General features: G+C 45.6%; 1 protein-coding gene across 1 annotated transcript in view; it reads right to left on the bottom strand.

Annotated features, from left to right (window-relative positions):
* Nucleotides 1-790: 790 nt before the first annotated feature.
* The window catches only part of CAMK1D (calcium/calmodulin dependent protein kinase ID), a 230,183-nt gene continuing 219,878 nt past the window's right edge, over nucleotides 791-11,095 (bottom strand). The window contains exon 11 of the mRNA XM_049814469.1: nucleotides 791-8,646. Within this exon, the coding sequence (XP_049670426.1) occupies nucleotides 8,525-8,646 (122 nt within the window). The 3' untranslated portion in view covers nucleotides 791-8,524. The remainder of the gene's footprint in view (nucleotides 8,647-11,095) is intronic.

Raw genomic sequence — 11,095 nt, 5'->3', positions numbered from 1 at the left:
CTTTCTCTTTATATTGCTATGAGCAGGCCATTATCACTGCTGTTCATTTCAGCTCTGCTGCTGAGCCAGATGTCTAAAACCACCTGGTTTTGACCTCAAGCAGGAGCCCATTCCCATGTTGGGTGCTCAACAATGCTTGTCTGGGTGTAGTGATTTTGCCAGCTATTTTTAAAGGGAAAGGAATTCTTGTGTGCCAGTGAGCAAAAGCCAGAAAAGCAGAAATAAATGTGAGGAAAATTAAGAATAAGAGAGGGAAATAAAAAAGCAAGTCATAACACACACTGGGAACATGGTCTGGAGGAAAAGCAAGCTAATGATGGAGCACACACAACAGTCTTTGGAGCCCACTGCTGACTGCAAAGGGGCTCAGAAACACTAGCAAAAATCCTGTCTCCGTTCATGATTCCCACCACAAGCTGTGTGAGTCACTAGGACCAGCTCAAAGGTGCAGTGCTCAACAACTGCATCTCTTTTACCCAGCCCCACACAGATATTCTCAACCCCCAGGAGACAGCCATGTCTCTGTACGTTGACACTCAGCATCGCTTCCAACAGCAGCTTTAGAAAACACCTGAAGGACAAATCATCTTTTTTACTCATTTCCCCATGGAGTAAACTGGGGAGGAAATAATCTCACTGTCCTTTGGGACATAAAGGGACATTGTTGCATAAAACACAAAGGAGCAGCGGAGCAGCCATAGAAATTATTCGCTCCCTTTCTTGCACAGTGGTGGAGACTCATGAACTCAAAACCATTAGACTTCACATCAGGGTGATTTAATTGGATTTATTGGAGGAAAACAATTAGTCATCCCTTCAAATTGTCATTATGATAGAAATCTCGATATGTATACATGATTGTCAAGGCAGAGAACCACTTGCGACGTAGCCCCATTAACAATTTGCAGTATTGCAAACTCATTATGCAGATAAAACTTTTGCGATGTCTTAATACATGCATGGAGTAAATACACATTCTCCCTTCTGTTTGGACATGGATGCTGTTATGAACTTGTATCAATTACAAGACCTGCAATATTAGGCACACTGACATTCCTTGATTAAGATTTAAGCCTTTGTAGAAAACATGCTTGCATTTTCCTTAAAAGTCAACCGAGAGGTGTTTTGCAGTTGGGGATATTTGGGGAGTCACTGGTCTGGGCAGACTGGGCTTTTTTTCATTGTTTGCTGACCTAAATCAAATATCTATCTATCTAAAAAAAGGCCCAAACCGACCAAAATGCTGTTTCTCAACCAGAGGCCAATGTACAACTGGATGCTGATGTTGCATTGACCAGAAACATGAGTCACACCGTATCTCGCACTGAGTTGCAACCTTCCCCGCTCTTCACTTTGGAGGTCATGCTATAGCTTGATCTAGTAAGACGCAGCGTGCGGGATGCCATGCTGGGCTCAGGGGATGCAGATGAGAGATGGAAAAGCTCTGAGCTACCCTGAGCACTCCCCTAGGAGCTCCCACTCCCTGGGAATCACAGCACAAGTCCACCTCCTCATGGAGCCTTACACCATGTGCTGCCTTAGCAATCTGAACTCGGGCTGATTTACAACCATTATTAATGATGATTTTTTTTTATGCTGCCATGTAGTGCTTCAGCACTAGCACAGCATTCTGGCTGGGCACCAGCCTTGAAAGTGGGCTTATGAATTCTTGGTGCTTTCAGCCACCATGGAGCAACCCCTTGCATAATTTCCAAGGACTGATATTTGCTCCCTACGCCATCGGCATGGTGCTTTCTCTCTGGCCCCACTGCTTGGCATGCCTTTGCCAGGAACCCAGAGCAATTTCCCAGCCCTTTCAGATGGCTCTGCTTTGAGTATTGAGAATTTGAGCATCTTCCACACTAACACAGCAACCACTCTAGAGGTGGGACCAATGCCCTACTGATGCTGACAAACGGATTGGGCCAGAGATACGACAAGTACCATGTGGCCACCCTGTTCCCTGACTTAGAAAGACCAGCACACATGAAAATGGGCCAATGATTAAGGGAAGAGAAGGCAAGGGCATGATTTCCATGTGGAAGAAGGAAAAGTACCACACCAAACTTCCATGGATAAATGGTGGTACTACACGGAGGTTCAAAGATTAAATGCTAATATTTGGGTGGTGATGGTTTGGAAAGGATTGGGTAATTAGCTCAGCTCTCTGCCCTATTTTGTGCAGGCAAATAATCACAGCATCTTGGTCCCCAAAATGCAGTTCATTCTGCAACAGGTAAGAAAGAAATATCTTGCAGGAAGAGAAAAATACTAAGTATTGAGCGAACCAGTCTAAGTCTTGACTAAGAAAAACGAACCAAATGAAAAAAAAAGAAAAAACCAAAGAGACACACCAACGTGCTTCTTGGTAGTCCTGAGCGTTAGCAACTCAGGGAAGGAATTTTTGATGTGGATCAAATTTTTAAGCATTGTATCAAAAAAGGGACCCTCCCCTCCCCGACTCCCTGTTTCTAGATGTGTGCACATGACTGCTGCATAGTTTCAAGCTGCTCTGGATGGTGACTCTTCCTGTACATGCTGCAGAGCATTCAACAGAAAGACAAAATACATTACCAGGCTTTGCAGTATCTTGTTTACAAAACATCAGCTTTTGCATTTACTCAAACTTAACGATGAATTTCAAGTTACAGATACATTGAGTCATTTAAAAGCAAAACATAGAAGTAATCCCCTCGAAGAAAAGGTTAGGTTGAATGTACTTAAAGAAAAGGCTTGGGAAATACAGAAACAGTGAACAGCAGTTTAATACATGCAGTGCAGTATCATGCATTTATTGGACATTTGATGTCATCATTAGTTCAGCAGTGTTTTTTCACAACGCTTGCGAGCGTACATGCCCTGATTTCACTCTGGAGTATGGAAAAAATGTAAGAGCCGCTCTTCTGACTTTATCATTTATGAAGAAGAGGAAAAAAATAGCTACCTGGACAGATCAGTGGCACGGTTCGTGGTGGGGAAGGGGTCTTGAAAACCAGTCTGGGCTAAAAAGCCTTTATCCTCCATTACAAACACTATTTACACGCTTTGACCCAACTGTACAAAGTCGGACCAAAAAACCTGAACCAACTCCTCATCTCCCACCAGTGGGATCTGTGATTCCTGGGGCCACAACACGCACACACACACATGCACACACACAAGCACACATGCGTGTCACAGAGACCGGACCATCCCGGCAGACAGGATGGGAAGGCAGGACCCAGCGGCAGGGATGCAGGGAAAAACGAAAGGGATTGTGTAAAACTGGCTGCTGGGCAAGAAGTATGGAATGACTGATTTACCAGGGGAAACTCTGTTTGTGCAATGTTTGTGAGCAGGTTGCCATTTCCTCACTCAGCCATTGCTCACAGTGATTTGCCAACTAATCCTCCGTGCTTGGTTTTCACGCTGTTTTCCTTGGATACTGTAGTCTCCGTGTGTGTTTCTGCTTTTTGCTTGAATGAGTGTAACTCTTAGCATCAAGTTTCTGGTGCAAATAAGCATGATAATGAAGGCAAAACTCCCTTCCTGTGAATAATTTCTGGGATGCATTCAGACACCAACTCGGATAAATATGCAAGGGAGCAAGAACATAAGTTATCCCATAAAATAAGAATTTCCATATGCTGAAAGGAAGATACTTCTGTACCTCAGGGCTCAGTCTAGAAACTGTTATTTTGCCAGTAGATGAATCCCCTGACTCTTTGGAAAGAGCAAAAGCAACAGGCTACAGTCTTCATGAACTTGTTGGCAAAGTCAGTCTGGTGTTTTTATGCAGTGCTCACCCAGCACTGCTCAGGGCTGGAGCTGTTATGACAGGGGGAAATAACAGCACAGGTTTCCCTATATCTCATCTAGTTAATACCAAGTTCACATCAAAGGACAATATTGTCCCTGCTCGCCAATGGCTGAAAGTTATCTGGCTTTCCCTGGGGGCTTGATCCACTAAAAATAGGGTCATACTTAAGGAAGGGGCAGCCTTGGAGCCAGCTACCACTGTGTTTCTTGGGCGTCTTGGAGGTCCATGCTCTGGTTTGCAGAGGGTTTGGGGAGAAAAGCCAGACATCAGGGGCTGAGTTGGCTCCCAGGGCTGGGAAAAGCTTTGAACAAGCTCTGAAGTCCCTCAGGGCTGGGCAGGGGCCCAGAAGGAGGAGAACTGGTTATAGAAAAAATTCTGTCAATAGCCACGGAGGTATGCAGGACACATGCACCGCGGAAACCCATAACTAATGCCTACTGCAGAACTACATGGAGACGTCTACCAGTGGGCTGACACCCCTTTTTGTGGTTTGATTCATATCAGGAACGAACCTCTATCATTTCTTGGTTTTATTTCAGCACCACAACCGTAACAGACACACAAGGCATAGGAAAAATCCTACTTTTTTCCTGCACCCACTACTCTAATGGCACCTGTACAGTAGCAACCAGAACAGAAGAGACGTCACCAGTAGAGTAACACAGTCTCAGAAAAGCATCACTACCAGGTTTTCCCCATACTCCTACTTCCCCATTAGTCATGCCGTGGGGCCAATATCCATTTTGTGCTGCAGAAGAGGTGATCCAGCAGAAAGTTAGGCTGTATTGGGAATGAAGTCACATGCAAAATCACCAATGGAAGCCCCTGCCACTGCAATACTGACTTTCAGCTTGCAGAGTTCATGGGCAGCCTGTCCTCACAACTTCTTCTGCAGGCTAAAAGGCCAGCTGGAGGTTTTCTAGATTATTTTTTTTTTTTTTTTCCCCCATCAAGAGCACTGCTGTTGGCATCAGAGATGGTCTCTGTGACTCTGGAGGTAAAAATCAACAATCAAAGCTGCAAGCAAGGAAAAAGAAGGGGAAGGAGCTGAGGAAAACAAGTTACAAAGGAAAAACACATTGGTGCCAGTAAAGTAAAGCAGAAAAGGGTAACAGGTGAGTCCAGGCAGAAGTCCTCATGGAAGGAGCAAATCACACATTGTTTATTAGGACAGCCCACTGGGAAAGAGCCCAGAGGGACTTTTCTACCTGCTCCTTCATGGCAAGACCAGTTGGAGATTTTTTTTTAATCTTGTACTTTGGGGCTACTAACCCTTTCCCCACATGCACACATCATTTACTCCTGGTTTTGCATTCGTTTGTGAGGATGGCTGAGCAGAGGTGGATTGGGGCAGGGGAAGGACACACAACGGCACTGGAGCATCCCCGGCAAGCGATGCTGGAGTGTTTGCCATACCAGGCTGTGCCCCGAGGGGCAAATGGCTCCAGCCCCCTCCGTAAATCTGGTTTGGGTGCTGCTAAGTTATCTCAGTTAACAGATTTGCCCAGATTTAAACTGAGAAGTTTTAACCAAGAGATACTTCAGGACTCAACAACAGGAGAGATCTCTAAGCATTTGGTGAACCCCGGTCAGGTCTCCAGCTGTGTTTCACTGATACAAAAGAAGAGCTTCCCACCACCCAAAATTGTAGCAGAAGGAAACAATTTTGCTTTTAAGTGCTTCTGTTTCTTGTCTTAGGATCCCAGCAGTTGATAGCAAGCCAAAGAGAATGACGATAAATTACACAACTAAGGCAGAATATTACTTGCAGGAAGGAAAACATATCACCCTAATTCCAAGTGTGGAAAGAAATAATACTCCTCCCAACAAAAAACACAGAAAGCATCCAGTAAGGAGGGGCAGCCAGCATATGGGACCCCCCCCTTCCCCCCCCGCATGACAGCATGTCTGCCTTTGCTCCCATCACTGCTCTTTGTTTTGTAGATGGAAATCCATTTGCTTTTCTTTTTTTCTGCAAGGTACATTTGGATACTGTATTTTGATTAGCGGCCTCAGCAACTACATCAGGTTCAAACCAGACCTCAGGTTTCAGAAGAGAAGGCAAAGAGGGAACATTTGAGTCCTAATCTTTGAAACAACTATACAAAGAAAAATATTGCCTAACCAAATCTTGCTTTTGATTGCACGTGTGTAAATGTGGGGAACTCCACTGATGCCAGACCGGGAGACTGCCTATTTACACCCCTCAAAGTGGAGCAGAATAGAGCCAGCTGGGTTTATGAAAACATGGAGATTCAACATAACTTGAATTTCTTGGGCATAGGAGTCTGTCCTAAACTAAAGCTTTCTTACTCAGGCTGGCAAAATAAAGTGGCCTTAGAATGATTTTAAATTGTATTGTATTAATTTTCAGATACCTTTGCAACAAGACATAAAGAGCTCAAAGGGTAAATGCTGATAAAGCTCTTCCCACTCTTTGTCAATGGGGCAGGAGTATATGGTGGGAATGGGCAGGGTATGGGGACAGGACTGTGACTTGCAGCAAGGAGATCCCCTGCCCTTCAGTCCGCCTGAATCTTAGTCAGAAGTCCTCACCGGGGAAATTATACGGAGTCTGGCTACCAACCCCTAAGAGACCAATACCTGTCATCTTTCCTAAAATGAGAAGTTGAAGCCTTTCTGCGTGAGCATCCATGGCGGTTGCAACACTGTGGGGGGTACCAGGGGCTCCCAGGGGCTCACTCAGATGTGCCACAGCCCTCCAAAAATGGGGAGCAGCTTAATACTGAGGATACTAGAGATCTATCTGGGGCAACAGCTTTAAGTGCCACCAAAGGAGTGGCTATTTCAAACAGAGTCAGCGCCCACTGCCACCTGCTTTTCCAGCTTTTAGCACTCCAACTACGATGGATGAAATCCCAGCTTTGCCGGTTGAAGCTAACCGACCGAAGCTGCAGCAGGATTTTGAAGTCTCAATGAAAAATACCTATCTTATGGCTTTTCCCAGCACAGTCACTATTGCCTGATACATTCAGCTGTGTCTGTGACTGGCTTTCACAATTTCTTGTGCAGGATAAATGAGGCAAGCGTGGCAATAGAGCACGCTGCGGGGAATGGCTTGTGCCTCTGGCAGGGGATGGACCTGTCTGGGGTGCGAGAGGCTCACAGCGGCTGGGGAAAGGTGCCTGCCTCTGCCACCTGCCTCCTTTCTCTCCTCCTCGAAGGAAAATCACAGCTGGGAATGGCATAGAAGTAACCTGGAGCCCTTCGGCAAATCTGGGCAGATTTGCTCTCCACTGTTTCAAGCTGCTTTAATGCACAACAGTCATGGTGGCTGTTCCTGAAGGATGCACCAGCACAGAGATCCTGGGAAGTGCATGTATTTAGTAATGAAAAAAAATGGGGAAATTGAGCTTGCTTTTGTATATGAGCTTCTGGGGAGGAGGGGGAGGCAGTGCCACCACTGCCCCTGCATGCGCCCCTGCCTTTTGGTAGGGTCCTGCTTTCCCAGCTCAGTGCTCCTTGGCCAGAGCATGATGGAGAAACGCTACACCAGATCCTGCACTTTTTCACCCAAGAACCTGCCAGTGCTTCACAGAGGGGTGCAAGCATCACCCCTCTCCCCAGGGGTAAAACCCAGGCATGCAAAGATTAAGGTCCAAGCTTTTCTATTGGGTTTTTCCATACTCAGTTTTGGCCACTCTGGGAGGTGCTGAGCACCAGCAATGCCAGGCAAAGCCCCGAGGAGCTGCAGGTGCTCAGCACCTCTGGCACGGGGCCCTCGGGCTAGATGTGCCCCATGCCAGAGGCCAGGCTAGGAGGAGGCTGGTGAGTTAAATGTCTTGCCCAAGGGCAGCACAGCAACTCAGTGGCAGAGGATGACTACGACTCCGGGCCCCACATCTTCCTTTTCTTTCACTCTGCTCATAACACACAGTGACTCAAAGAAGATAGGAGCTGCAGGATGAGACGGTGCTCTGTTATTTCATTTGCTCAGCTCTGGTCGGCTCCTGACCAGCACCGTGTATCTGCCTCTCCTCTGAAACAAGGGTGCTGCAGATCCCCAGCACTACAGGAATGAGGCCAAGGATGAGCCGACTCGTAGCTGGTGGGAATTAAACTCTTGCCATGGCTTTCGAGGAGGAGGAGGAGGGGAGGGAAAGCAGCACTTTCTTAATCTGAGCAGTAACAACTGTGCTAAAGCCCGACAGACTTGCAGTCCAATTTGAGGAGCAAGAAATGGCATGCCATTGAAATCCTCCCATGTTGCAAAGTTAACGTCAATTCCTACCTACAGAAATAGCCTATCTCCCAGCAAACTGGAAGGAGGGACATTACTGGAAGTACTTTTTAAAAGAAAAAAAAATAATGCTCAGAAAAGTATCTCTATTTAAATAATCCAGTTGAGATGTTCGTAGTTAATGGAAAAAAAATACAACATATACTGTTACCTACACCGAGAAAAGAGTAAATCACTGGGGAAAAGAATGAGTGTTCATTAGTTAGAACATTGCTAGACTCACATATATATATATATATTTATATATATGTATATATATGTACAGCACCAGAGACTGTTAGATCCGTTCCCCCTGGAGTCATTGCAGTTTGTGATAAATGAAACATTTCAGAATTGCAGTATAAAATATGGCCATAAAAAATCTTCTTTCTTCTAGTCCTTCGCTGAGCGTGCACCGCAGGGTGGGATCACGCAGAGGCAACCTGCCAGCCCAGCCGCCTGCCCGCTCCTCGCCGCCCCGGCTCTCACTTGCTCCCTGTGTGCACTGTGGTCACTGTGGTGGGTCTGGGTCTCCGGTCCCCTCCTACCGCAGAAACGCCTGAAGAAGCAGATGAAACAAAACTACAGAGAGTGGATGGAGACATACCTAAAAGGAAAGCCAGAAACAGAGTTAGAAATGTTATTTTTGGAGGCGAGAATGTGGGCAAAGCTGAGTTTCTTTCGTAGCATGCTACAGAGCGGAGGGGACCGCAGCTGGAGACGGTGCTCCTGCTCTTCCCACAGTGGTGGGTTGGCTGGGTACCTCCACGGGGCATCTTCTGCCCCCCTGGACCACAGCCGTTCACCTACTTCCACCACCAGCAGTTGCATACGCGTGTCGCAATGAATAAATGTCCACCTTTGGTACGTGTTCGACCAGACCGATTCCACATTTCTGGAGCTGAAGACAAAGAGTTGTGGGATTCAAAAATCCCTCCAGCATTGCACTTGCTCAGAATAATCTTCCTCATGAGCAAGTTAAAGATGATTAAACTTCTCATCATGGCCATCTAGCTAACGAACAGACTGTGCACCTGGACTAAAAGAATCTCCCCAGGCATCCTGCAAAGCTGCTGATAAAAAAGTACAGTGGGTCAAATTCATTGCAAAGTTCCCATAAACCTAGAGGGAATGTAAATTTGTGTGACTTGGACATCATTTTAGCGACAGCTTATGTCGCTCCAAGTTTTGCCAGTACGTCCCCAGGACTTCCAGCTGAGAGATGTAGGTTGACGTAGGTTGAGGACTCAAAATTTACCCAGGCGGTTCCTTTTGAACTAATCAAAGACTTCTGACGGATATTCTTTAGGAAAAAAAAGGGGGTTTAGCTAAATTAAAATGTTTATAGAAAGTGCCCACTTCCAGTGAACTCTCCACCGCAGCTTTAAAAAACAAAACCCTCCAAAGCATAACCTCTGAAAACTCAAAGTAGGCTGGGTTTTGAATGACAGATTCAAGCTTTTGCTATTCCAGCGCAACATCAGCAGTTCCTATGGAAAGCATTAATGAAGAGAAATAAAATAAACCCTTGCCAGAGCTTTCTACGGGTGAACTACCCCTCTCCCAGCAGCTATGGAGACCCCACAGGGGAGATCCTTAGATTTTTTGCCGGCACGTGCAGCTCTCCATGCAGTTTGGCAGCCTTGTAGACACTGATGTGCAAAGGTAGCTCTGGTGTGAGGAAAACTGCCGAATGGGGACCCAGCATGGTCACCTTGCTCTGACAAGATGCAGGCTCAGAATGATTAGCAATACAGTTCATCTTTCCAGCCTGGTGAATAAAGTACGGATGAAATCTATACTAATATATTCTCAGACTGGAGTTTAATATGGCCCCTTGACTACTCAGATCTTTTTGATGCTTGTTACAACTTTTAACTACTTTTCCATGCTTCAAGGTGGTGTTTCAACCTCAGGGATGACTATGCTGTACCTACACTTGGCCACATCCCGTTTCCCAGCAGTATCGACATTTGACACCTTGGCTTCACACTGCAGTTTATCTATTACATTAAAAATACAGAGATCTAGGTCCTGTAATTGATCTAGGCAGTCCAATCATGTCTAAACAGAATAAATCAGGCATAGACTGCGATTCAGGCCAATACACTTGAGAAATCCCAACTGATTCGCTTAGACTTTCCTGACAGGTAGCATAATCCAGCCTAATGCATCATCTCCGCTCTGCCCTAATACAGAGAACAGAATTAGGATGCAGCCTGACATAACCTACTCTCAGGCGAAAGCTGTATTTAATTGTCTTCAATGATGTGAAATTGCTGCATTTGAAACTATTTGGAGAGCTCATTAAATGTCTATTAATAGCATTAGGCAGTATTATATTTTGTAATGGTGGTACAGCTGTTCCATGTAACTTGCTGCATGGGATCTTTCTCGTGCAAGAAATCTGTCCCCAGAGAAAACCACTGAGAAAGAAAGAGTCAGGACAGAGACCTCAGAGGTTTCCTTTTTCCCAAGAGGAGGTATTGGGTAGAGTGCATTTGATATGTCAGCTCCCTCTTAATGTCACTCCTTAAATTTGCTGCTGGCTCTCCTCGCTGGTTCTCTGGGGCTCCAGCATCTCCTAACTCTTTAATTAATTTCTTTGAGGAAGGGAAGCTCTTCTGTGTTGTCTACCAAGCTGGATGTAACCTGGGATTCTTGGAATCTTTCGATAATTTTCTGCCTCATATTTCTGACATGAAAAAAATTGACCTATCTTAACACATCTGTTTTTATCCTTCGTATCCTGGCTGACTTCTCCACCACTGCAAAATGTGGTCGGATTCTATACAGGGACTTGCTGGATTCTGTAGCGGTTAAACAGACTTTGTTCTCTTCCCACCCTTCTTGTTCACACGTGTTTTTCCATTACTATTCAGACAACTCAATGCTATTAATTAACACCATTTGAGATTAATCAAATGTATGGATGGAGATTAATCACCTACCAGTTTAACAGCAAAGCACGCCATCAGATGCTCTAGACCTAACTGGGGTCCAGCTTAGCCACACTGCAGCAGGAACCAAAATAAAGGCACATTTCTCCCCTGTAA

This window comes from Accipiter gentilis, chromosome 11 (assembly GCF_929443795.1).
Source record: "Accipiter gentilis chromosome 11, bAccGen1.1, whole genome shotgun sequence".
NCBI classification, from domain to species: Eukaryota; Metazoa; Chordata; class Aves; order Accipitriformes; family Accipitridae; genus Astur; species Astur gentilis.
Note: the sequence above shows the minus strand (reverse complement) of the source record. Positions and strands in the feature narration are given on the sequence as shown.